The 27,487-nt window shown below is 42.2% G+C and overlaps 1 protein-coding gene across 3 annotated transcripts; it reads left to right on the top strand.

Annotated features, from left to right (window-relative positions):
• The first annotated feature begins 105 nt into the window (after positions 1-105).
• On the top strand, positions 106-27,481 carry CLTCL1 (clathrin heavy chain like 1). Of its 3 annotated transcripts, XM_018076347.2 has the most exons (33): positions 106-309; positions 949-951; positions 4,405-4,673; positions 4,944-5,105; positions 5,952-6,065; positions 7,249-7,422; positions 7,700-7,897; positions 8,235-8,435; positions 8,558-8,710; positions 9,309-9,431; positions 10,154-10,291; positions 10,492-10,656; positions 11,020-11,200; positions 11,570-11,733; positions 12,496-12,621; positions 12,944-13,086; positions 13,648-13,882; positions 15,648-15,770; positions 16,179-16,324; positions 16,714-16,897; positions 17,088-17,280; positions 17,774-17,931; positions 18,026-18,190; positions 18,548-18,655; positions 18,988-19,155; positions 19,254-19,403; positions 20,229-20,360; positions 20,694-20,804; positions 21,359-21,529; positions 22,280-22,501; positions 23,199-23,219; positions 25,036-25,111; positions 26,134-27,481. In XM_018076347.2, the coding sequence occupies exons 1-33, from the start codon at positions 153-155 to the stop codon at positions 26,247-26,249; spliced, it is 4,950 nt and encodes a 1,649-aa protein (XP_017931836.1). In that variant the 5' UTR covers positions 106-152; the 3' UTR covers positions 26,250-27,481. The 3 variants fall into 3 exon arrangements, with proteins under 3 accessions (XP_017931836.1, XP_017931837.1, XP_008922931.1); XM_018076348.2 differs by lacking the exon at positions 949-951; XM_008924683.3 differs by lacking the exon at positions 23,199-23,219 and having other exon boundaries at positions 108-309.
• Positions 27,482-27,487: the final 6 nt, after the last annotated feature.

Genomic DNA, 27,487 nt, shown 5'->3' with positions numbered 1-27,487 from the left:
GTCAGTCTTGCATTTCCTTCTGGAGGAGATTTAGACATAGAGGCTTGAGTTAGACCTTCGACGTGGGAAGGATAATAAAGCACTCTCTTTTGTCTCTTTAGCTCCAAAATTTGGGTATTAACCCAGCAAACATTGGATTCAGCACCCTCACAATGGAATCTGACAAGTTCATCTGCATCAGGGAGAAGGTGGGAGAGCAGGCCCAGGTGGTGATAATTGACATGAGCGATCCCACAACACCCATCAGGCGCCCAATTTCTGCAGAAAGTGCCATCATGAATCCAGCCTCCAAAGTGATAGCACTGAAAGGTGAGTAACCCCTGGGCACTGCAGTATGGAAACTGCTGTTTAGCTGCATTACTGCTTATGAATGCTCTTCAGCTTTATGTAAATTTTCTAAGAAGAATGTATATGAGGATAAGAATTCTTGCCTGAACTTGCATGCTGTATTTTTGGCAGTAGATCTTTCAGTAATCTTTGGATGATTTGCCTCCAAGTGGGTGTGAGATGCTTGGACCTGGCACTGCAGCCTCCTATCCTCGCTGAGGACCAGGTCAGCATCTGGTATGCTTTCCCTTTAAACAGGTATTGTAAACTTAATGGACACTTATATAGATGTAAAGCCATTCTTATTTTCTGTACTGTCCTGGCCCTTTCTTGTAGCTCTGTAGGGCTTACTAGATAGCAACAAAAATGTCATAAGGATGGCCAGAAGTTGTGAAAGTCTGAATGTACAAGCATGTTAAGTTTGACAATCATGAGGTCTTGGAGCTAAAAGACCTCTGCTTACCAGTACCTGTGGTGTTGTTACTACCTTTAGGTAGCACTCTGAGCTCAAGTAATTTTTAATTCATCTCTGGTTCTTTTCTCAAATGACCAACATCTGGTATTTAATCTCAATAACTATTACTGACTATGTACTTTTCTTCCTGCATCTTATCTAAACAGATGGTGAGTGAACTTTGTCCTGACATTTTGTGTTTGGTAGTTCAGAATGGTCTAATCTCATAAAAAGTACTGAACTTTGAGGTGGCCATTTGACAGTTCACTTCATAGCCAGGTGGGGGAATCCGAATCCTCAACTGGTGTTACAGTGACAATGTTCTCCATTGGCTCCTTTCCCACCATTTGGCTGCTTTGACTATTGACTGTACCGAGTGAAGGAAGAGTGTGCTTTCAGTGTCTGTGTTTGTGGGTGTGTGTGATGGAAGTACAGTTGATAGACAAATTGAAGTTGCAATATTTTTATGAGAGACCTCTGCTAGCATGTCCTGTGTGCTATTCATTTTTGCCTAAGTGTGTTTTTTATTGTGAAAAAATCATGGTGAAATTGCTTAGGGGTTCAAGAAGTAACTGTTCTTCAGAACTGGCACAAAACCTGTAACTTCTTGTCTTGGATCTCAGGCTTATAGTGACATCAGGTGAAAACTAAAGTGTGAATGTTTAACTTCAGCTGAATCAGTGATTTAGCTGAGGTAGTTACACACCTTGCAAAGGACTGCCTTACCCAGGGTATGGGCAAAGGTAACAATGAAAATAAGTTCAGATCTGTTAAGAGTTCACTGTCCTTAATCTTGGACCCCTTTAATCAGACTGTATTGGCAAGGAAAGTGCCTTCTCTACACTAGCAGAGCTTCATCTTCCTCTTAAAAGGAAACTATATAATCTGTGTTTAAAACTAACATACTAATGAACTAACATATTAAATGAATTATCATGAGGTTCAAATAATATAGCTTTATTCTTGCCAAAGAATTCAAATAATATAGCTTTATTCTTGCTCAAAGGAGTATTGTTCTGTCCATTCAGAGTGAATAAATCTGTCCTCTGAACAGATAAGGTTGAGTTAATGATGAGATACAAAGTTATGTTGTCAAGTGTTGCAAACTTAATGATCTCTGCTGTAAATAGTCTAATGATCAGAGGGTTGGGTAGAAGAGAGGATTAATAGAGCTACCTAATCAGTATGTTACCCATGATAATATAAAGACATGGTTTAAGTCAGTCTGTCACTCCAGACTTTTCCCTGCTGATTGAGTGAGGTTTCAGTGGTCAAAATGGTTGCATATTGTGACTCAGTGTGCCATGATTGGGAGTTGCTCATAATCCCAGGATTATTGAGCAATAAATGTACAAACCCACCCTCAGGAAAAGAAATGAAATGGTTTTTGATTTAAACTGAAATACAGTATGCACAATTTCATTTCTGGATTGCATGTGGCATTCTCCCGGTGTACCAAGATTTATGCATTGTCCTTGTGTTCATGATTCTCTTGCTTTGCTCTGTACTGAGAGTACTCAGCAGTTGGTGTAAGTGGAGAATGCAGCTCTTGGGGGTGCTTCCATTCTTTGTGGAATGGAGAAACTTCATGCTCCAGTGAACTGAAATGTAAATTCTTGTGCTAGTGTTCAGAAAACAAATCTCCTTACTTGACTACACCTGTACAGTCTAAGTTGACTCATCAGTTTGGTAGCTTCATCAGAAAAACTTATGTAAGAGTGTGGCTTTTTGTCTTGGATCTCGGCCTAATAAAGTGTTCAAGTAGACTTGAGACTCAAATGCACACTTGCTCTCACTATGACTCTGTAGCAGGTCCTGCTCTCTTTGAATCCAAATAACGGATCTTTTCTGTAGTTTAATTACAGTTTAGGCTTGTGAAGTTCAAATTTATGTTGCCACACTTAGGGAATTGTATACCTATGGCTCCTGCAGCCCCCAGCATCCAGAGCTAAACTGCTTAATGAAGCTTTTAAAGCCATTTCCAACTGTAACACAGCAGTCAAATTAAGTCTAGAAAACGGACAAACACAAGCTTTTATCTCCCTTCAGTAACTTGTTGGTTTCTTTTATGTTCTTAAAACTAGGAAGGACATCCTGCTTCCTTTTCAGGAAGACTGTCCTTAAGAGCAGTGTCTGTAAGCCCATGCTGGTATTGCTCTTTAGATGGTGACCAGAGCCCTTCCAGAACTGCTTCTGCATGTGAGGCTGCACAATGTGGGAGTTCAAAATCCATCCCTCAATAGCACCAGGGCACTGCTGGATAAATTGTTGTCCAGTACAGTAAATATGCTGTTTCCAGCTATTAATTCACAGGCCTGGGCTTATTGCATCTGTCTAATACAGTAACTGCATGTGCAGAGGGAGGTGTTGATGAACAGGCTGCTTTTGGTCCCAGGAGGTTAGCAAGCTGTCCTGGGAATTAGCTGATCAGGTTGATAGTTCTTTCTTTATGCAGTTAAACCAGGCAGCAAATGCTGCATGTGGTAGCTCTGAGGTGTTGTGTTGTCTCTTGGCACTGCATTAAACTAATATGATCAATTCACTGTATAAATTATGCTAAAATTTATAGAGCAGTTGGAGATAAATATTAACTTGGGATTAGTATATCTTGACAATGATTCCTCCATGGCCAGCAGCCTTTATCTATCAATGAACATCTCCCAGTTTGGCAGTCACAAGTGTTACTAACAGGAAACACTTCTGAAACGTGGATAGAAATAATGGCATTACAAGCCAATACTCTGTCGGTCTGAGTGGGTGTCTTGTGAACAGAAAACAATATTCCTGGAGCTGAGTTCTCTCATCTATAGTGAAATAAAACATTGCTTTGACTTCCTGAAAGGAATAGATTCCCTTATTCTTTATAGGTTGGTTCAATTAACACTGGTTTTAAGCCTACACTTACTAGGGTAGGGCTTCTGGTAGTTAAAAGAAATATTAAAATCAAACCTGAACTCGCAGTATAGTTTCCAAAATCACGAAGGAGTAATCTTAACTGGAACTAAAGCTCCAAACCTTTCTATAGTCTTTCTGAACTTTTGACTGTCCTCTTCAGTAGGCACTTGTTGTACAGAGCCTGTCCATCTAGTTCATTGTGCAGTTCATCCAACAGAAGAATGAAATGGGAGCTGTGATCTTTTGGCTATCTCGAGCTGTTCTAATCTCATGCTGTTGGACTCAGTGCAGCTCATCTACAGCAGCTACTAAATGGACACAAACTGGAGCCATTCTCTGTAATGAGTGACATCTGCTAGACACTTGTAACTTGGCATACCAGTGCTGCCACCTAAACAAGAGTTAACAGAAGCTCTGTAGCTTAGACTGTCTTTTAACTACAGCTTATAGTTAATTGTCTCTGCTTGTCAGTTGTTGGAATGTCTGTGTAAGTGTCTGTAAGAAGGATTTGTTTTGTTTTCAAGATAGTAGAGGTGTTGGGGGTGGAGAGGGGATTCTATTTAAGAGTCAAGTATCAAAGGAGACTCAGATGTGACAGGACACTAACCCTGTCTGTAACACCACTGGTGTTTAACCCAGTGGGTTAAACTGGGTGCTTGTAAATAGGCAGACTAGGATGGCCATTGTGGTGATTGATCTATGATGTTCTTGGATTTTTATCATACTAGCTGGGAAAACACTTCAGATCTTTAACATTGAGATGAAAAGTAAAATGAAAGCCCACACAATGGCAGAAGAAGTGATCTTCTGGAAGTGGATATCTGTGAATACAGTTGCCTTGGTGACAGAGACAGCAGTCTACCACTGGAGCATGGAGGGAGAATCACAACCCCAGAAGATGTTTGACAGACATGCCAGTCTTGCAGGCTGCCAAATCATCAATTACAGAACAGATGAACACCAAAAATGGCTGCTGCTGATAGGAATTTCAGCACAGGTAGGTTCCCTGGAAACGGCTTGTTATGAAGACAGTTGGGAGAGCCCTGGCCCCACTTCACTTTTTGGCTGCTACAGTTTCTTAACTTTGACTTCTATAGATCAAAAATTCAAAAATATCTTTTGTGTGAGAATAACCTGACTTCCAATGCATTTCAAGTGTTGGAGCAGGGGATGAGAGACATTTGCTGCTTTTCAGTTTACCGTCCCTAAGGTCTTGCTACAAACATTTGAAATCTTATCTGTACAAGCTGACCTTTCTTTTTTCCAGCAAAATCGTGTGGTTGGTGCAATGCAGCTGTACTCGGTTGATAGAAAAGTCTCCCAACCTATAGAAGGCCACGCAGCAGCTTTTGCAGAATTCAAAATAGAGGGAAATGCCAAACCTTCTACCCTCTTCTGTTTTGCTGTGAGGAGTCCTGCTGGAGGAAAGGTAAAGCCTGCAACTGTGTTCCTGTTGTGCTGTAGCAGAACTCTGTGGTAACAGAAATTCAGTGCTCACACATTCAGTGTGTGCTCTCTGAACAACAAGAGAACCACGTGTGCAGCATCAAAATGCTTTCTTTCGATAGCATAAAAACTGCAAAAAGTCGAGTTCCTTGGGTGAGACTTAAGCCTAAGAACAAATGTAGATGCAATGAGAACTGAGCCCAGGGTGCTAAAACATCAGTTTATGTTCATGTGGAGTTTTTTGTGTGTATGAAGTAGTCATTTAAGCAGGCTTATATGTCTTGAATTCAGTACAAGAAGAGACTATGGGTAGGTTGTTTGCATCAAACTAAATGTGGAATTCAGTAGCAGTTGAATATACTACAACTGCTGAGCAGTCTATAAAGAGGTCAGGTAACATCAAAATAAATGTCTTGGCCTTTCTAGCCTTGTCATGCAAAACTGATGAATTGACAAGTTGGAGTGTGCTGGTCTTGGCTGGGATAGGGTTAACTTTCTTCTCAGCCCCATACCAGCCACTTTGAAAAAAAGTTAACTCCAGCTAAAACCAGCACACTGACTCAAAACATCTTGAACAGGATGTCTTGAATAGGAATAGTCTCTTTTCATAGAAAATGTGATTGTTTAGGTTTTTTTAAAAAAATCTTTTCCCAGTTTTTAATTTATCAAGTTCCAGAAAACTTATCACTCTGAATATGTGGATCACAGCTCCCCAGACTGTGTTGGCCAAATGTGGCAGATGACTTCAGTAGCACATCAGAGGAGAGGAACTTCTTTCATGTGGCTGTACTTGCAGGCAATCTTGTGACATGAACTCTTTTCTTCCTAGCTACACATAATTGAAGTAGGTCAGCCAGCTACTGGAAATCAGCCATTTGTTAAGAAAGCTGTTGATGTGTTTTTCCCACCTGAGGCACAAACAGACTTTCCTGTGGCAATGCAGGTAAATACATGACCCCCCCAAAAATATAGCCTGGCAAGCAGCTGCCATCTGTATGTAAAGAATGCTTTTTACTAACACTTTGCTGTCAATTCTTCCTAGTTCTGGGAGGGGTGTTAATAGGTTTGTGAGAGGTAACTTTGGACATTAAACCAGTAACTTGTATGTATATATATATATAGTCTGTTCATGTATTTGTCTAGATGTCAACTTCAGGTTGTATTTAAAAATAATAAAACAAAGGAAAAGCCCCAACAAAATCTCTACCGAAAAACCTTAAACCATGAAAACAACAAAAGAGACCCAAAAAACCCCTCAACAGTGTCTTCAGGTATTGAGCTTCCTACTAACGTTCAGAGTTTTAGCTAAGAATATTAGCACACCTCCTGTAGTAGCTGCATGGAAAAGGCAATTTGGGACATTAGTGGGAGGTTCTTCAGGAAAGAACATAGCTGGTTGCTTTCACAGACCAAACTTCACTTAGAATGTCTGTGGTTCTAGAAATTGTGTAATAAAAGCAGACTATCTCAGAGCATGCAATTGCTGAGGAGTCTTAATAGACCAGCTTCATAAATGGCCCAAGAGATGGCTTAAACAAGGGTAAACAAAGCGAGCTGTGTGCGTGGCAGGATTCATGTGGCTCTGTACTTCAGCTTGAGGCTTAATTGACAGAACATCCAGAGACTTGTTCCAAAGGGAAGGTACTTCCTTGTCTGAAGACCGTTTTGGCTTGAAAGCCTCCCCTGTTTCAGTGACTCAACAGGTAAACTGGAGTACTCAGTAGATGAGTTTGGCTCAGGTTCTGCTGGTGCTTTGGGTAGGCTTTGTTGGAAGCGAGTGGGTTCATCTCATTAGTATTTCTGAAGAGAAACTTGTACTGACATATCTAGACTAGAATGCTAATTATGCCCAAACTTCCTTCCTCAGCCCAGCTCATTAGGATGAGGAGTATGTCCTTTGCTGCAGATGAATTTTAATTTCCCTTCAACCTCTCCATTCACTGGAGCTATGCCTGCAAATGGCCAGCAAAGCTTTTGAATCTGTAAGAAGCAGCCTGAAGCTATATTTGTTCTTAGTGTCACTACAAAGGCATGTCACTGCAGTACTTTCCTGTGACTAGGCTATAGGCAGCTGTCTTAGCTGTTACAGTACTGGTTTTGACTAATAAAACCCCATCTTTTGGCAGATTGGAATCAAGCATGGTGTTATCTATCTGATCACCAAGTATGGGTATATCCACATGTACGACTTGGAGTCTGGAGTGTGCATCTACATGAACCGTATTAGCGCTGACACCATCTTTGTCACGGCTCCTCATGAACCTACCTCAGGCATTATCGGGGTGAACAAAAAAGGACAGGTAACAAATCCATCATTCTCTTTCTGAGCCTTCTGAAGCTCAGGTGGAATGTAACAAACCTAATGAGTGACTTGTTGCAACAAACGTCATGGAAGGGAGCAACTGACTATTTGATTATTAATTTTTTAAGCTCTCCTCGACCAGAACTACTTGGAGGGGAACTTTTGGTTTTTTAATAATCTGCTGCTTCACTGATGGGCTGCATAGCCATGTTGCTGTATTTCACAGTAGCTGTGGAAGGGACAGTACTCCTCAATACTCCTCTTGTCCTTTCCAGGTGCTTTCTGTATGTGTTGAGGAAGACAACATAGTGAACTACGCTACGAATGTTCTCCAGAATCCTGACCTGGGCCTGCGGATGGCCATACGGAGTAACCTGGCTGGGGCAGAGGAATTGTTTGCCAGAAAGTTTAACACGCTGTTTGCTCAAGGAAACTATGCAGATGCTGCTAAAGTAGCTGCATCTGCACCAAAGGTAAAGCTTAGAAGTCATGGGGATTTGCCTCTAGCTTAGTCAGTATTTGACATTCAAAACATAAAGTGCTGTAATATCAGTCTTAGTTCTCTGCAGTCTTGTAGTGGTTCTGACTAATGTATTTTCCTGAATCCCATAAAGGAGCATCTGCCCTACTTTTTCCAGCCAGACTGGACTTGCTGTGGCCACTGACTTCTTGCTTGAATGTCATTGGTTTGATGGGCTCCATCCTGGAGGTCTAACAGCAGATGCTTCAGTGTATAGCTTAGCACCTGTTTTTTTGACTAATATTCAGTCTTCACTAATTAAACATCGCTTTTCTCTTGTGCCTCTTCAGGGAATTCTACGTACCAGTGATACAATTAGGAAGTTCCAGAGTGTACCAGCTCAGCCTGGGCAGGCCTCTCCCTTGCTCCAGTACTTTGGAATATTGCTTGACCAGGGCCAGCTGAACAAGTTTGAGTCTCTGGAGCTGTGTCGCCCTGTCCTGCAGCAGGGCCGCAAACAGCTCCTGGAGAAGTGGCTGAAGGAAGACAAGGTAGGCTCGGTCATGATACTGGCCTACTTCTGTTGCCTTGTAACAGCTGAGTGTGAACAATACTTTTGTTGATCCTACATCTCTGAATTCTTCTGCTTGACAAAATACCCCTTTGACTTCAGCTGGAGTGCTCAGAGGAGCTGGGGGACTTGGTGAAGACAGCTGACCCAACCCTTGCGCTCAGCGTCTACCTTCGTGCTAACGTGCCAAACAAAGTGATTCAGTGCTTTGCTGAAACTGGTCAGTTCCAGAAAATAGTGCTGTATGCTAAAAAGGTAAAGTTGTTTATCACAAACTGCAGGCTCTATCTTATGTTTAATGTGTGCATTCTCAAGCTATCTTCTGTGAGATAAGTAGGAAAAATTGAGAAACAGTGTTTTTGTCATAGTGCAAATCATAGTGTATTACTACAGTCTGAGCAGTCTGCAAAAAATAAAATTCAAAACATCCAGAATTTTATGAACTATCAAATTAATAGACTGGCTTAAGCTTATTCTAGAGAATAAAGATAAGATTCTTCCTAAATTCATAAGACTTCTGGTTTGTGGTCTGTTAAAAAAAATTGCCTAATGTCCACTTGTAAGTCTAGGACTTTACTTGATAAATGGCACCTTAAGACTGTTGAAAGATTTGTCCCAAGCAGTTTTCTCACCTAGCAAGAGAAATGCCCTGGCACAAGTTCAGTTACTAAGTAGGTGAATACTGAATTTCTGTGTCAACAGACAAGCAGTGCTTTTGTTTGAGAATTCCTGGGAGATGGGGGATGGGCACAGCAAGCTCCCAGCAGTTCATAGTCCCTATGCTAAAGAATCTGAAGGCTGAGCAGATGTGTAAAGCTTCTTAAACATGCATGACTGTTTCTGAAATCTCTAGGTTGGCTATACCCCAGACTGGATCTTTCTGCTGAGAAGTGTGATGAGAGTCAGTCCAGAGCAAGGCCTGCAGTTCTCTCAGATGCTGGTACAGGATGAGGAGCCACTGGCTAACATTAACCAGGTGATGCCTACAACAAGAGTACTGGTCTCTTTCTAGCCAGAGGTAATAGCATAGTACCATTCTGGGGACTGGTAAGGCTAGTTCAGATCTCTAGTTATCTGGTTAGAGAGTTGACTAAACTAATCTAGTCAAGTTGGGTTACCATTAAGTCTTTAGACACAAGTGTGTTCTCAAGTTCTTGTGGAAACTCTCTGGTTTATTGATAACAAATCTGCCACAGGCTTGATCTAAGCAATAGAGTGTTACTGTCCTACTGTGGGCTTTAATGGAACATTACCTCTTCCCATGCAGAGAACTTACAGAAAGATGAACAAATAAATCTAAGCTGAGTGGCTGCCAGTGGCCACTTGTTAAATGGACAGAGAAACGAGGCAGCATTTTGCATTATTAAATAAATAACTGAATCTACTTCTTGGCTTTTCTTGTAGCAACTATCCCAGCAAGAGAGAAGGGTTGGGATTTGCATGCTATGTTAGAACTAAATAGGGTGGGTGGCAGAAGCTGGCATAATAGCACAGAGTAATGCACTTCTTCCATTCTAGAGAAAAACACAGTGTAAAACTTGCCTCTCTGCTGCCATGGTAGTAATCCTATGAAAACAAAGGGAATGCAGCATGATAGTGCTGTGATGAGCTGCCTTTGTAGCCAGGCTGTTGGTATACACAGAAAAATGTGCATGTGTGTACACTGACCCCCTTCTCTAACTTGACCAATCTCAACAGATTGTGGATGTGTTCATGGAGCACAGTCTCCTTCAGCAGTGCACGTCCTTTTTGTTGGATGCCTTGAAAAACAACCGCCCTGCAGAAGGACACCTTCAGACAAGGCTCCTGGAAATGAATTTGATCCATGCCCCACAGGTAAGACCTCTTAACACAGTTCCTCCAGAAAGGGGAGAGACAGCAGTAGACTTGCACAATAGTATGATGCCTAATACTGATACCTCTAATTAGTTTAGAAACATGAAAGACTACTAAGTTACTGCTGTGACTTTTCAACAACTTCTAGGCTGAGCCGCTGTGATTCTCTGACAGTCTGAATATGAAATGTAACCTCCTAGGTTGCAGATGCCATTCTTGGAAACCAAATGTTTACACACTATGACCGTGCTCATGTTGCCCAGCTGTGTGAAAAGGCAGGCTTGCTCCAGCGAGCGCTGGAACACTACACGGATCTCTATGATATCAAACGTGCAGTCGTTCATACTCACCTCTTGAACCCTGAGGTAAGTCTGTGATACACAGTAAGGAAGTGTTCACTTCACTTGAGCTTTCAGTCTGTATCATTTCTGCATCTGCTGTAAGATGGTTTGTAGGTACTGAAGTAGCACAGGTAGCTGTGGTTCAAGAACATTTGTCCAGTTACTGATTAAAGTGTAATCTATACTTCCAGTGGTGGGTACTTCAAATATTATTTCCAAACTGCACTTTTGTAGTTGTAAAGATGGTGTGTTTCTTTTTAAGTCTTTGGTCTTAGTGCGTGGAAGATTTCTCTCTAGTAGCTGAGGTAGAAACTGCATAGTTGGCACATCTTAGAAGTCAGTGAAATCCTGTATAAGTTACTGAGTAAAATTTCTGTCTCTTTGCAGTGGCTCGTGAACTTCTTTGGCTCACTCTCAGTTGAAGACTCTGTGGAGTGTTTGCGTGCCATGCTGTCAGCCAACATCAGGCAAAACCTACAGCTGTGTGTGCAAGTTGCTTCTAAATACCACGAGCAGCTTGGTACCCAGTCTCTTGTGGAGCTTTTTGAGTCTTTCAAAAGCTATGAAGGTACAGTATTAGAGGGAAGCAGCATACTTGGAGGCACTGCTTGACTGAAACTAATAGGAAGGATTGTGGAGCTTTTATGGGAGAGGTACTTGTCACATGGCTGGACCTCAGGATGCATTTATCAAAGTGAGCTCATCTCAGTGAGTTCTATGGGTAGCTCTGTTCTAGATAAGTTCTTAACCCTCTTGAGTAAAGATCAGAAAGGAAGATGAAACCTGAAAGAGGGGAAAAGAATCCTGATATTTCCTGCAGTTGAATGAAAGCTTCTCTCTCAGCAGGATTGAACTAAGTCACAAGCTGAAGACTGTACAGTCTGCACTTGCTGCGCTTATCCTTCTAACAAGGTTAAAAACATGTGATTCTTCCTAGGACTGTTCTATTTCTTGGGTTCCATTGTAAACTTTAGCCAGGATCCAGATGTTCACTTCAAGTACATCCAGGCAGCTTGCAAGACTGGTCAGATAAAGGAAGTGGAAAGAATCTGCCGTGAAAGTAACTGCTATAACCCAGAACGAGTGAAGAACTTTCTGAAGGTAAGTATTCTGCCCAGTGAATTGAAAAGTTTTACGTATGTTTTGCTTAGCAGCAGAACTACAGCTTTCTAAGGGAGGGAAACACCAAGGAGGTTTAGCAGGCATGGCTGTGATTAGTCTTCTGTGGGGCTGGAATAGGAATCTGATCCTATTCCAGACATAAAATAGATCCTTCTAGGCTACCTCTGGGAAAACAAGCCCAAATTCACATTCCCTTAAAACTAGCTTGTATGATATAACTTGTACCAAACTTGTTAATATGTTGTCACATAACAATAGGTGAATCCAGGCTGACAGAAGGAAAGATTATGTTGAAGTATTCAGCAGGTGCCTTATCAGGGGTATTGGCTGGACAAGGCTTACTAAAACTGCAATCAGCATGTACTACAACACTTTGCATGCTTTGTGACTGGTAAAATGGGATTTTAATGTCTCTGTTTTGCATCGTCAAGTTCTTGGCCCAGCAACTGTCTTCTGAATTGACACATGAATGATAGTGATGTTGAAGCTAGACATGTAGGCCTAATGTGGCTCTTCATGAAGGACTTAAAACTTGACTGATAGACCAGCCACATGGTTGTTCCATAGTGGGTAACTCGCTTTTGAAGTCAGTTGTCTGCTTGGTAATCCTAAATGGGAATGTATTGTGACTCCTAGAGCTTAAGGGAACGTGGTCAGTCCTTTCTGCTTTGAAGGCACTTGAACGAGAGTGGTGGTTGCTTACTGATCACTTTTTTTTTTCCTCCTCCCCTCAAAATACAGGAGGCAAAGCTCACAGATCAGCTTCCTCTGATCATTGTCTGTGATCGGTTTGACTTTGTTCATGACCTGGTGCTCTATTTATATCGCAATAACCTGCAGAAGTACATAGAGATCTACGTGCAGAAGGTAAGGAGAATTCCATGTTAGGCTCCTGTTCTTTCCTTCCCTAGAAGGAACTTAATCTTTTAGTTAAGGTTAAGTTAAGACACAGCATAATCTGCTGTGTCTCTTTTCTGCTCACTCTTCTACTGCATAGGCTCTTCAATAAACCTTTTGTCTATGGCAAACACATTTTTCCTGGAATTCATACACAAGTGCAATAGTTACTTAAAATTCACTGCTCTAAAGCATAACTGAAGTTGTTAATGAGAACTTCCCCTTGTGGAAGACTGGTGGTGGGTTATTAGTAATGTTAATAACTTATTTTAATGATGGTGGCTTATTCTAGGTGAATCCTAGCCGTATACCAGCAGTGGTTGGAGGGCTTCTTGATGTAGATTGTTCTGAAGATGTCATCAAGAACTTGATCATGGTGGTTAGAGGGCAGTTCTCAACAGACGAGCTGGTGGCGGAAGTGGAGAAAAGAAATCGGTAATAAAAATGCATCTGTAGACACCAGTGCCGGGCTTTCCTGACCCTGGTATACACAAATGGAACTGGATGCAGTTGTGTTAAATGATACAACATTAATACTGGTTTACTTCTTTATACAAAAGCAGTTTAGAGTTGTTAGTCAGTCTCTTGATTATTTGGGCCATACAGGAATGCCTGACAGCACTGTGTGATGAGTGATGGCTTTTGAGCATTCCTGTACAGCCAGCCATGGGATGTGCCTTTGGAGTAAATCTGGATCAAACTGTCTTGGCAGTCTTCTTGTAGATGCACACCAGTTTGTTAATTAGTTTCTAGTTACCTGTAAAATGAACAAATGGCTTTAAGTGTGAACTGCCAGCTATAAAACTAGTGGCACCTGCAGCCTTCCCTGATGTTAAACTGCACTCATTTAAGACTCATTAAAAATAACTGGCTGGTCTGCATTTGCTTTCAAGTTTGACCAGCAGACTTGCTTAAAGGGAAGGCCAGGTGTGGAAGGGCAGCTGCTGAGCATACCTCTGTCTGACTTGTAAACCTGAAATGTTTGTTTCTTCAAAGGCTTAAGTTGCTGTTGCCATGGCTGGAATCAAGGATTCACGAAGGCTCTGAAGAACCTGCAACCCATAATGCTTTGGCCAAAATCTACATTGACAGTAATAATAACCCAGAGCGCTTCCTCCGTGAGAATCCTTACTATGACAGCCGTGTGGTCGGCAAATACTGTGAAAAGAGGGACCCTCATCTGGCCTGTGTTGCTTATGAGAGGGGGCAATGTGATCTGGAACTCATAAAGGTTAGAAAAACTGCATTTGTAAACATGTTAAAGAACTACTTGCTGCCTGAAGTGGAAGCCTAGCTGGCTGTCAGTCTAACTCTTGCAGTCTCTGTCTAACTGTCTTGCAGTCTCACTCAGGAGTTGAGGTAGGCAGGATTCTTCTACATGGAGACAGTAATTTTTATGCTAATGAGAAGAACTTGCACTGTATGTCCAAACTACAATTGTGTAACTGCAACTTAGAAGTACCATCCATGTCTTTCATCCACTGATTCTGCTCAAAACTAATTTTTTATTAGGCCCAGTTAAGGCATATGCCTACCATTAAATCTTTGTTGTTTTGAGCCTTGAGCACTTGATCAGCAGTAGGGACAGACTGTAATTTAACCTAACTCTACAGTAAGATGAAAAGTTTCCGTTAAACTAGAACAGAGCTTGTAATTCTCCTTTATTGTGACTGACCCTTAGAGTTGATCCAATACTTAACTAGAAGTGAGGAAAATAAATACTGACAGACAAACTGCAAGGACTTCTTCCAATAGCATTCCTCTCCTATCTTAAGCTTGTTATTCCTAGAACCTCCCTCAGAAATTCAAGGGCAAGTGAAATTCTCAGGGTTCTCAAACACTTCCTTGTCTCAACACAAACACCACAGCTTAATGCTGGATTGTAGTGCTTGTGGCTGCTGAGAAAAACAACATTCTTTTCTCCTACCTGCACTTCCATACTAGTATATGCTGAGAACGTCAGCTGTGAGTGTTAGAATGGTAGTATAATCTAGGCTTGCTGCTGAAAACAGATGACTTTCCAGCCTGAAGCAGTTATTTAAGTAATACCTCCACTGTAGCTGTTAAAGAAGTGTTGGCTGCATTTGGCTCCTTTATTTCAGGATGTGAAGGTGCCTCCAAGTTGTTTTGCTAGGAAACTGCTAGGATTGGCTTTAACATTCTGGTTAACCATAAAAACCTGTCCATACCAGTTTCTTCCTTGAACTGATGTTGTGAGCAGGTGTTTCTGGTTATGGAGAAAAGATCTTCCTAGTGAAAGAATTATTCTTGAGATGTTGACTCCCAGAAGGCTCAACTCCTGCAACTAAGAGATGTAAAGTGTAAAGCGAAACTGTCCTACAACTAATTTGCTTACACAAGCTAATTGGGATACTAACAAAACACGAGCTGTTGCTGTAAGATAGAATAGGGCATGGTTTCTACTCTTCTAGCTGGAAATCAAAGCTAGTGGCACTAATAAGATCATGACTTGCAACTCTTCTGTGGTGCACTTCTGTAGGAGATTTCACATTTATTCTGTACCCTTATCACTTTAACAGGGGAATCCAAGCCACTTGTTACTCTGAACACCTCTAGTGTAAAGCTAATGACACCAAATACATTACCCTATTTCTAGCTTTGAACACCAGCACCGTTCCTCAGTTCACTGCTTAACACTGTCCAAGGCAAGTTGCTCCCCTTTCTAGATTTAAAACTTAAGTTCTTCAGGCTTCTGCAGGTCTTCACTTCAAACAGAAGCAAATAGTTACTATGAAGCCACTGTCACAGTATCTGTGTGTCAGGCAAAACCAAGAGAAGCTATAGGAATTCTGCTGGAGACCTTCTCCATCAGCCTTTCACATCAGAGGTTGGGTAAGAACTTGTCCGTGGCATTTAGCATTGATCAGCAGTTAGTTCTAGTCAGTCTTCTAGACTGCCTGATCCATAGCTAGCTAAACCTGTCCTGTGGTGCTGACCCTTAGCATCAGTGCCAATCTGTGTGACTTCTCCCTCAGGTCTGCAATGAGAACTCCCTGTTCAAGAGCGAGGCTCGTTATCTGGTGCGCAGGAAGGACCCCGAGCTCTGGGCAAACGTCCTGGAAGAAAACAACCCCTTCAGGCGGCAGCTGATTGACCAGGTACAGCAGAAAGGCTGAACTTCCACTGTGTGGAGACCTTGGGACATCTCAGAAACATTAAGGAGCATTAAAGTAGCACTTTTCCCCCAAGGCCCCATTTCAACCGTACAGAAGTTTATAAGAGTTTGAGTGGCAGGTATTAATTCTGACCTTCATGGTCAGAAGATTTGGTTACCATTAAGATATTTTTCCTGTCCTGTGGAGTGACCTGCCTCTAGTGAATTAGATCCCTGTCCAGACCCAGGGTGTGATTTCACTTCTGTTTCATACACAACTATTAGCTCTTCCTTGCTGTCTGTGTCAAAATACTCTCAGAGTTCTGACACTTTAATTTGTAGTTCACTGGAATAGGTTGGCAAATATTTCATTTGGGGAAAACACTTAATACATGCCTGCTTTTAAATCTAGGTTGTCCAGACAGCTTTATCAGAGACACAGGATCCAGAGGAGGTTTCTGTAACTGTGAAAGCTTTCATGACTGCTGATCTGCCTAATGAATTGATTGAGTTATTGGAAAAGATTGTCTTGGATAATTCTGTATTCAGTGAACACAGGTAAGAGGAGAGCTTTGTCCTCAAGTTTAGACTATTCAGTGCCTTTGTTTAGGTTGTGGAGTGACCCAGGTTATTTTGGGTTTCTTGGTTGCAGTACCTAAGCACTCTTCAATGTGTATAATCAGGAGAAAAAAGAGAATTTAGAGTGCTCTGTGCTTTAAGAACAGAGCTTGTTCACACTATACAGTTTGCAGTGATGTACTGAGAAAAGAGAACATTGATACTGGTAACCAGTTTCTTTCTGAAGGCAGATGTCGGTGGTTCTCAGTCTGGGGATGAAAGGTTGTTGCTAGTGACAGCAAGTGGGTGTGTTTTTTCACGTGTACAATCCATGTCACTTGAGCAGGTGTTGCCGTGCACTTATAGCCTCTGCCTTCTGTTAACCAAAGGAACCTCCAGAACCTGCTGATCCTGACGGCCATCAAGGCTGACCGCACCCGAGTGATGGAGTACATCAATCGCCTGGATAACTACGATGCCCCAGATATTGCAAACATTGCCATCAGCAATGAGCTGTATGAAGAAGCCTTTGCTATATTCAGAAAATTCGATGTTAACACTTCAGCAATTCAGGTGAGGTGTGGTTCCTGCATGACAGTATAGAATGCTTCATTGGCCAGAAATGGCTGTTAAATGGACAGAATGGCTGAAGCAATTAGCTTCATATTGCTTACACAGAGTGGTATATACAGTGAAGAGTTCTGTTAGAAGGGGCAGTGTTACAAAGCTTTGATTTTTGACTTGCAACTTCAATTTCAAACAGGTGCTGATTGAGCACATTGGCAACTTAGACCGTGCTTATGAATTTGCAGAGAGATGTAATGAACCAGCAGTGTGGAGCCAGCTAGCCAGAGCACAGCTCCAGAAGGACTTGGTGAAAGAAGCCATTGACTCCTATATAAAGGCAGATGATCCATCTGCCTACATGGAAGTTGTTCAGGCAGCTAACAGAAATGGTAAGGCAAAGCATCCTTAAACTTCAGATTGTTTGGATATGAGCTAGGTTATTGCATTTACGTTGAGCAGCAAGGATTCTCAAGACTTATGAATTCTGATTCAGAGGAAATGGGAGCAGTACATGGAATTGATGAGTCAATGTTTAGTGAGATTGCTGTCAACAAGCTTGTCTGTGTTGCTACCCTAAAGACAGACTTTCCTATGGAGTAATTTGGACCGTTATCTAAAATATAGCCAAGTATAGTGCATTTATGTAGCTGTATGTGGCAGACTTGCTTGCCAACTGGATTGCAGAACAGTATCAAGAAGGTCAACCTTACATGAAGGTGACTTGGTGTTTAGCAGGGAATTCTGTAACTCAGGTACAAATGGCTTACTATCATGGTAGAGGAGATCCTTGAGCCTCCTAGTAAAAACTGTTCCTAAGGTGGGCAGGGTGAGCAATACAGAATGACTGAACACAGGATCTTAATTACCTCTTCTCTCTTCCAGATAACTGGGAGGACCTAGTGAAGTTCTTACAGATGGCCAGGAAGAAGGCTAGAGAGTCTTACGTAGAGACAGAACTTATTTTTGCTTTGGCAAAGACTAATCGTCTGTCAGAACTGGAGGAGTTTATTAGTGGCCCTAATAATGCCCATATACAGCAGGTATGTCTTTACCATAGCTCCTGTGTACGACTTGCTGCTTAGCTGACCCCCGAGAGCTGCTGTTACCCTTGTTTGCCTTGGGCTCCTAATCCAGGTCGGTGATCGCTGTTATGAAGAGGGGATGTATGAGGCAGCAAAACTGCTCTATAACAACGTATCGAACTTTGCTCGCCTGGCCTCCACCCTGGTGCACCTCGGGGAGTATCAGGCGGCCGTGGACAGCGGCCGCAAAGCCAACAGCACGAGGACTTGGAAGGAGGTAACTTCAACTCGTGGGTTTTACTTGTCTCCAGAATGTGCTCTGTTGTTTGTTCTAAGTATGTTGCTTTAGCTCTGGTAGCAGCTTGTGAACTGTTCTGGCTACAGAGTATGTCTGTAGCTTTATAACGTGTTCCCTTGCCCAAGATGTTAAAGCTTAATTTCAAGATTTAAAGCTTAATGTAGAATGAGTGACAGATTCTCATTCTAGTACAAGAATTAGGGAAATACCTATTTGGAAGTGCTAATAAACCTCAAATTTGCTAAAGCATTGCAAAATAACATTCCCTTTAACATAAGGAGATTAAGTATTGCAGTATTGTCCTGTTAACTGACTGTTTGCTGACTGTCATTACAGGTGTGCTTCGCTTGTGTGGATGGAAAAGAATTCCGCTTGGCACAGATCTGTGGCTTACACATAGTCATCCATGCTGATGAACTCGAAGAGCTGATCAGTTACTATCAGGTCAGTCACTGTTAATGTCCTAGAAGACTTACAACAGCATACTAAAAAACCCTGATACCCCGGGGGGCTGATGTTTAAATTAATTTTTCCTGTATCTCCATTTCCTCATGGCTACCTGCATTTTTTCTGTAGTAAATAGAGCAGTGATAGTTTTCACTGTCCCTTCTTTTATAATTCTGTTGTCTCATTGGAATCATGTCTTGCAGATCTAAGCACTTTCATTTGGAGAGAAAATCAAGGCATATTGAATTTAAGTAAACATGCATTTTAGCAAGCTTTAAATGCCAGTTGGTTGTGAATTTGCCATTAATCCTTATTTTCCTAAAATCCAGGATCGTGGCTACTTTGAAGAATTGATTGCCCTTTTGGAAGCTGCTTTGGGCCTAGAACGTGCTCACATGGGAATGTTTACTGAACTTGCCATCTTGTACTCCAAATTCAAGCCTCAGAAAATGAGGGAACATCTGGAGCTCTTCTGGTCTAGAGTTAATATTCCAAAGGTATGCAGTAAAGTAACTCTGCTGCAAGTGAAGGTGGGAAGCTGTCAGTGAATCAAACTGATGGATTTTTTTGTTTGTTTGTTTGTTTATTTTATTAGGTGCTCAGAGCTGCAGAACAGGCTCATCTCTGGGCAGAACTTGTATTCCTCTATGACAAGTATGAGGAGTATGACAATGCAATAATTACTATGATGAATCATCCCACTGATGCCTGGAAAGAAGGGCAGTTTAAAGACATAATTGCCAAGGTAAGTAACTAGTTAACTGAAGCAAAGTGCTGAAAGCTTCTTTCAGGACAGAGGCAAAAATGCACAACAGAATTGCTGTTTAGAAAATGAGTTTGCTTAAGCTACTACCCAGTTTTCCTGCTGTACTTAAAGCAACTTCCAGCTAGTTTAGCACAAAGAACCCATCTAATCTTGCACTATTTCTTTTCTGCTGTACAGCACATGCTGTTGAGTGGCAGCAGCTAGCACAGAATGTTTTCAGAGGCTGCTCAGGATCATAGGTCACAAGCAAGAGGCCTGACCTCCTTAATACCTTTGAGCTGACTGCTGTCTTACTCTGAGGCTGTAACTGTTCTTGGAAGATTTCTCAAGTGTTTCCAGCTGTTTCAATGTGAGAAATGGGCTAGGCAGTCCAATGAATACAGCAGAGCATGGTGAACTGAGGAATAGTTTAGACAAGATTTAAGACTCAGTATACTCATACTGATCTTATGGGTTTCAAGGAAACAAAGACTGTTCAAGGCTACAGCCTTTACTGGCTTTGGGAGCTGACAAATGGTCATATTAACTGTAGTGGGCTACCTGTGCCAGGATCTCTTAATTGTGGATGGGTTAGAATTGGTTTGTACTATCCCTGGTAGGCTGTGACTTCACTGTCTGGAAGGAGATGGCACAAGAAGCAGTCATAAGATTAAACAAGAATTCTGCTTTAGTGTAAAACTTCTGGCCTCTAGGAGGAAACTTAAGCCTTTGTTTAGGAGTCAGACTTTGCTGAGTTAAGTAGTCTGAACTAAGCACCTTAGGCTTACTTGTGTTCGCAGTACTAACTAGTGTCTAACCATGCAGGTGGCCAATGTGGAACTGTACTACAAAGCCTTGCAGTTCTACTTGGACTACAAACCTCTGCTGATCAACGATCTCCTGCTTGTGTTATCTCCACGACTGGATCACACCAGGACAGTCAATTTTTTCTCAAAGGTGAGTTTAGGAGATGGGAGATGAACAAGAAATCCTCTTGCTCAAGTGTAGGATACTCCAGGCTCTGGCTGGAAAACAGGGTTGGCATCTGTTGGGTAGCTTTACCTCCAGTATAAAGGACTGAGAAGCAGCCTGGTCCTGGCTTGATGTTGGAAAGCACTGGAAGAGTGAGCATAACTGGCCTAGGAGGCTGTTTTATTTTACTTCTGGCAATAGAAGGTGCTGTGTTTGAAGGGTCCTAACATCTGTAATAACAAGTGGGAACCTGTTTCAGGAGTATGCAGTGTCAGGATTGATATACTTAATCTTGTATTGGAAACCTCTTCCTTCCAGGTTAATCAGCTACTTTTAGTAAAGCCTTATCTGCGTTCAGTCCAGAACCACAACAACAAAGGAGTTAACGAAGCTCTTAACAACCTTTTAACAGAGGAGGAAGATTTCCAGGTAAGCCCCAAAACACAGATTGCTAAGCCTGAGGGATGCTCCTCTTTCTCCAACAAAAAAAGCTGCTGACACAGTAATTCCCTTGAGTAGAAGATAACACTTCTGCAATGCAACAGAGAGAGGAGGTGCAATCAGGCCCTTTGTGGGCAGGAGTGTTGAGACATCAATGATTTGCAAAAAAGCAGATGCCACAGATGTTTTTCTAAGGACAAACCTCACAAAGGTCAGTATATCAGGTGTGCATACTCTACTGGGCAGCACTTCTGTAAATAAATTAGTTTCTGGCCCCATTGGCTGCTGTTTGAAGACATGCTTTGTCTTTAAAAGGTAACTAGCTCTTTTGTGTCTGAAGTCAGTATGACCAAGTTAGCATCTTGCTTTGTTAAAAAATATCTTCTGGAGAGGTGCATGAAATGTGAGTAAGGAGGATGTAGCCATAGTATCAGCATCCAGCTGGCAGAACCCAAACACCTGTGTACCATGACTAGATGTTTCCCTACTGCAGTTCTTGCCTGCTGCCATCTGGCAGCACATGTGACAGCTCTGTCTGACAGGGTTTGAGAGCTTCCATCGATGCCTATGACAACTTCGATAACATAACGTTGGCTCAGCGTCTGGAGAAGCACGAACTGATCGAATTCAGGCGCATTGCAGCGTATCTGTACAAGGGCAACAACCGCTGGAAACAGAGCGTGGAGCTCTGCAAGAAAGACCGTCTGTATAAGGTGAGCTCATGAGGCTGAGGAGTCTGAGCTGTAAAGCACAGATCTCCTGGATAGTGAATATGTTTCCTGAGTTTCAGATCTGGAGTTCTAATTAATCTTAGCCCTTGACTTGAAGTTTAAGGAAAGATTCCTGGAGCAGAAGTGTTTGCAATTTGAAATGCGTGTCTTAAATCTAGTTTCATAATGTTGTCCTGTACTTGGGGATCTATCTGTATCAGTCAATGGCATCTCTACAGTTACCTGTATCAGTATGGAACATTCTCCATGGAACTCAAGACTTGTGCCCGTGTAAGGGTACAGATGGAACATGACTAAGGTGGTATAATCTTCAAGCCTGCAGTGAGCTGACATGGGCCAGTTTGTGCCTACTCTGTGTAAATATCTCCTGTCTTGCCACATGGCAAGCAGTTGATGCAATAATCTCTCTTGCTCTGGGTAATCCCTAATATCTAATGGTGAGGTAGGTGGGGTACCAGAAAGAATGTTTATATTCTCTACTACAAAACTAGGCAAAATGTCATCAGGTCACTTCAAGTACTTAAGGAAAGCCTCTTGGATACTGTTAATAAAGTATGTGGTGTACCTCAAAGCTGGTGTGTACTGTATCTTACAGAACATACCTGGTGTTAAAGGCTAACTAACTTCATGGTATGCCAAATACCTGGCTTACCTAGCTAGCAATAACATGTATACAAGGTGTAGAGCAAGATGTTGGCAAGGGTCAAGCTTAACTGTTGTTCTTTTCTGTAGGATGCTATGCAGTATGCTGCAGAGTCCAAAGATGCAGAGCTGGCTGAGAAGCTGCTCCAGTGGTTCTTGGAAGAAGGCAAGCAGGAGTGCTTTGCTGCCTGCCTTTTCACGTGCTATGACTTGCTGCACCCAGATGTAGTCCTTGAGTTGGCATGGAGACATAACATCATGGACTTTGCAATGCCTTATTTCATCCAAGTGATGAGAGAGTACCTTACCAAAGTGAGTATTGTGTGGGCTAAAAAGCTAAGACTTCAGTCTGCTGTGTTATTTAGCATTATGCAAACCAGAGCTCTTTGTGTATATTTGGAATATTACTGTTCCTCATAGACTGAGTCTTCTTGGAGTTCTGTGGGGTTCATCACTTCAGGCTAGCTAGCAAAGTTTGTAAATAGATGCCTTGGGACTTGAAGAGGTCTAGTTAAACATAAGCGACTGTGCTTCTGAGAGCAGCTCCACAGCTGATGCAACTGAAAGCTGGGTGAGGACAACACATATATCACTTACCTTTTTGTAACTGTGAAAGTAAAGTGCTCTGTTTTCTTGATACAGACAATAGAGCTTTTGAGTAACTAATAGTGCACATTACTCCTGCATTGGCTATAGGAATAGACTGCTAAAGATGTTGTAGGGGTTTTTTAATGGAAAACAGAACTTTAGATGTGTAGTCTGGCTGTACAATACTTATACCAATAGCTGGTCCTCAACTGAGAGAAGAGAGATTCTGATCATGTGTGGTCCTGAAATGCTTGTCTCAAACAGCTCTAAGATACTAAGCTAAGGCCCTGCCTTAGAAGGCTCTAGGGTTGCTTAGGAGATCATAGTAAAGAACTTCATTAAAATGAGCAATTTAAAAGTGACTGCTTCAGGTTGCTTCTAATGAGTCATGTTAAGTATTCCCCTCTGAATTTTCTTGCAGGTTGATGGGCTGTTCTATAAGGTGACACTCTGATTTCAAACTCTTTGTGTTCATTTGTGTCCCTCAATATCCTAGGTTTCTTTTACAGGAATCTAGCTGTAGCTTCTGCCAGAAGAGCAGTGTAATTTAGCTCTAACTCATTTCCTGTTCACTTTCTAATGCTAAAAGGATAACTATTCACAAGCAGCTTGCAAATCCAACCAGACTCTGCTCCTCTTCATGGGAAACAGAAACAATTGAGGAGGACTTCAGTGTTTGGGTTCCTGTTCACTGTATTACAGATATCTTGTGGCAGGGAGGATGCTGTTCATAAGCAACCAAAAGCAGTTGCCATGGACAGGATGTGTTCTAAGGACAAATTGCTTGTTACACTGTAAATTACTGCAGTGTGCAATAATTCTGGCATGGTGAGTTTGAGTAGTGCCATGAAGCTTCTGTAAAGTTCTTGGCTGTTGCTATGATGAAATTACTCACACAGATCTTAAATGCCTCCTACTCCTGGTATTCCCCTCAGGAGAAACTTGCCACACAAGTTTGCCTGAACCCTTCCATGTGAGGTTTAGGTCTAAAATGATGTATTTTAAACTGCTGGTTGGATTTACAAGTAATCACATGTACTAAATACGGGATAACTTGCCAGAAGAAAAATCTGCATGGTGAAAATGGTTTACAGTGAAACTAATTTAGTCTGTTGAATTAACTGCAAAACATGGAATTGGAGAATGGGCTTTATAAGTGTGGTGTGTCTAAAATTGTCATGTAACTAACTTCAAAAGCACAAACAAATAGACTAGTTTCAGTGGGGTGTGTACATCTTCCAGAACTTATCTGTCTTTTCTGCATAAAAAGGTGTTGAAGCACAGAATAGCCCGTGTCCCAGAAGGGGCCAGGCACGCAGGGTATGATGACACTCATCTGGAAAGCTTTTGAGCCACTTTTAGGCAGCAGAGCACACGGGTTTCAGCTTTCCCGGAGCTGCTCTTGCCGCGTGTTCGGGATGGCTGCTCGGCATTCCCTGTTTGCCCAGCTGAGGGCAGGACTGCGCTGCTGGCCAGGCACTGGAGGGCAGTGCCGGGGAAAGGCGAACCAGAAAGAGCAGGAGTCCCAGGAGAAATAGAACAGGACAGGTAGTTCCAAACGGGTAGCTGTCAGGTACTTTGATCCATCAGAATTTGGATAGCATTTGTAACACCAATTTTAGCGTTGTGCTGAAGAGCTGTTAAGCTGACAGCTATAAACAACCCAGTAAGAGACCTACTGCCACTCAAGTTACTAATTTGAATTGCAAACTTGAAAAAGTTAGGGGAACTGTTAAACACAAGATCTAGATAACATCTCTGAAATGTAATAGAGACCCCTCTCACAGCAGTTCTCAGACCAGATACAATTCTTGCAGTGGGAAAGGAGGATGAGAAGCAGCTGAAATATAACACTGGGCTAAATGTAGGTTTGTCCTGGTTGTTAGTACTGCAGGTACCTAGATGTGAATCTCTGTGTTTTTTGGTTTGTTTTCTTTTTAATGCCTTGCAGTCTTCACTCTCAGTGGTTCTGAGTTAACAGTGACTAGAATAGGGCCTCAAAAAGTGCTTTGTTTGGAGGTAATGAGCTCTCATCTGCATTTGAGAGCTGTTGTTTGTTGCAATATACCTAAAATAGTTGGGAAGCCAGGTTTACAGCATAGCTTACTGGGAACAGGCAGAGACGGGAGACTTTAGTAGTCTCCAGCTTGGACTAAAAAGGAGCACTTGATAGCTGAGGTACCAGGCATGAAAAGCTTCACACAATGGTGCAATTCCTAGACAAGGCCTTCATAAATCTCCTGTTCACTTCAATGTAGGTGGATAAACTTGATGCTTCTGAAAGCCTAAGAAAAGAAGAGGAACAAGTAACTGAACCTACTCCAATAGTATTTGGTAGGTGAAAGACTTAGTTTTAATTATTACCTGTTGTCACTCTGATATCTTTTTGTGGAGGCAATTTACATGACTGTGTTCAGTCAAAGTAAAGTGGTTTCAACTGGAGAGTAATTGAAATGGTTGTCTCTGCTAGATGAACTGCGTAAGCTGTCCAAGTGACATCTCACTCTTACAGTAATTCTGCTCTTCAGCTAAAGTGTTGCTCCTCTTACATGGCTCAGAACTCTACCTTAGGAATACTCTTTCAGTATGGTAGCAGGACAGGGGGTACCAGGGTGTTGCCAAACCCAGGAGTAACTTACAGAGCATGCAAATTCCTCCTCTTATTCCTGTCTGAGGAATGTCTGCTTTCTGCTCTTCCAAGTAGAAAGGCAGACTGGCTTTCTAGCTCACCCATTTTAAGACATGTGCAGCCAAAACACCATGGCTGTCCTCAAGTGTGCTGCTATTCTAGAAGCCCTTCTGAAGAGGCATTCTGCTAACAAGCACCCAGAAGTGGCTGGTAAGGGAAGGATGTGACTGGTTCACTGTCTGATATAAATGTTAACCTGAATTTAACATATGCATGAGGCATGTGTGGTCCTAGTGATGAAAACAAATCTGTCAAGGTATGTTCAGGCCTTTTGCAGCACTCTCCAGACTGTGAGACCTAACAGACCTAACTATTTGCTTGAATTGCTTTACTCTCCAGATCTGACCATGCATGGGTTTAATATTGGTTTGTTTGTTTTTCAGCATGGTCTCTTCAAAACAAGCCCACGTTGATCATGCCCTCAAGATCAGTTGATAATATCTTCCCTCTGAGTCCTGCCTTGCCTTTGTAGCTTTCTGGTGGCAGGAGCAGATGGCCTGGGTGCCCACTCTGTGGTGCATGTTGGGTGACAGTGTGACTTGAGAGTGTCTGCTTGCACAGGGGCTGACTTTTAGCTAAAGCCTCATAATCCTGTCCCATAGTACACCTAGCAGTAGGGAAGCTTGGGATCTTGAACTAACTTTCTCTTTTTCTCGTGCTTTTCTAGGCCAGCAGTTGATGTTAACAGCAGGCCCCAGTGCAGTACCTCCCCAGGCCAACTTCCCATATGGATACACAGCACCAGGATTCACCCAGCCGCCTGTTTATGGTTTCAATATGTAACTAGCTCTCTGACAGACCTTCACTGTCTCTGTTCTCTTCCTTCCCGTCCCTCTTTAACTTCTCCAAGAAGTACAATGGTCCTAAAGGCACAGATGACCTTCTGTTGGCTGAACACACTTGCTGCCCAGCTCAGTGAGGAGACTTCAGCAGGATGCCTGTTACTGTTATTTATTGATTATTGTCCGGTTACATTTCAACCTCTGAAAGGCAGCTTTTGTTAATGACATTGTGAGACTCTTGTCTGAAGTTAAGGCACTATTTCACTAACTCATATAGCAATAACTGCTTGAGGCCAGGGGGAAGAGAGCATATTTTTCTTTCTTTTGCAAAGCCCATTGGAGGCAGCTGGGGAATTGCCTGGCACCAAGTTGTTAAAGCTCTAGTTGAAGCTACTGAAGTAGCAGGGTTGTTAACAATTCAGTGAAGCATCTCGTTAATAATGGATTGTTGAAAGGTTGTGTACATCTGAACTACCCCATTTTATTTGCATTCTTATGTGCAAAAGAAAATGGGCTTTTCTGATATTTGCGCTCTGAATGCTTAGAGGAATATTGGGAAAGTTTCTTTTTCTGGACAATAATGCTGTTGGAGTTCAATGCTGTTGGGGTTCAATGCTGTTGGAGTCTGTTCTATATTTTCTGGAGTAGATCTGAGACTTGAAGAAAATAAATCTTCTCATGCCAGAGAGCAAACACTTCCCAGATCCTTTTTGTTTAACAAGAAGAGAGCATGTTACTTATTGACGTTAAATGGTACTAAAAGACACCTCAGCTACGTGTGGCAAGAGAACATAGGAGTGTGCATGGACTGCCAAAGTACTAGAGATGCAAGAGCACAGCGTCAGGGTTGGGGAGGGGGGCACACTGCTAAACATTGAGGCAGTAAGGAGGGCCTTAATCCTGACTTTTTTATTTGCACCTTTAACTGGTTCTGGCATTGGCTTCCTGCCACACCATGTTCTGACCCTGTCTGGTGGGCAGAGTCAGCACCCCCTGAACGAACAGGGGGCAGCCACTCAGTTCTGCTGTGCTGCAGTAGGATCGACAGCGTGTCCATCACCCACCTCTTCCTTTGAGAATGCCAACAGGGATGTATGATTACTTTGTGCCACTTCAAATACATGTATCATTAACGTTTTATGTACTTAGATAACAATGTATAATTTATGGTTATGAATCTTGTGCTAATCTTGAATATTATAAAAGTCCAACTATAAATGTAAAACTGCAGTATCCACC

Source organism: Manacus vitellinus, unplaced genomic scaffold (genome assembly GCF_001715985.3).
Source record: "Manacus vitellinus isolate BGI_N305 unplaced genomic scaffold, ASM171598v3 scaffold_31_pilon, whole genome shotgun sequence".
Taxonomy (NCBI): domain Eukaryota; kingdom Metazoa; phylum Chordata; class Aves; order Passeriformes; family Pipridae; genus Manacus; species Manacus vitellinus.
The sequence above is the reverse complement of the archived record's forward strand: the minus strand, read 5'-3'. Positions and strand labels throughout refer to the sequence as shown.

Excerpts from the sequence above, each read along its gene's own strand:
- CLTCL1 (XM_018076347.2), top strand. The coding sequence starts at position 153 with ATGGAATCTGACAAGTTCATCTGCATCAGGGAGAAGGTGGGAGAGCAG. Across the intron at positions 4,674-4,943 it reads TGATAGGAATTTCAGCACAG|CAAAATCGTGTGGTTGGTGC; the intron begins GTAGGTTCCCTG and ends TCTTTTTTCCAG. Across the intron at positions 25,112-26,133 it reads ACCTACTCCAATAGTATTTG|GCCAGCAGTTGATGTTAACA; the intron begins GTAGGTGAAAGA and ends GTGCTTTTCTAG.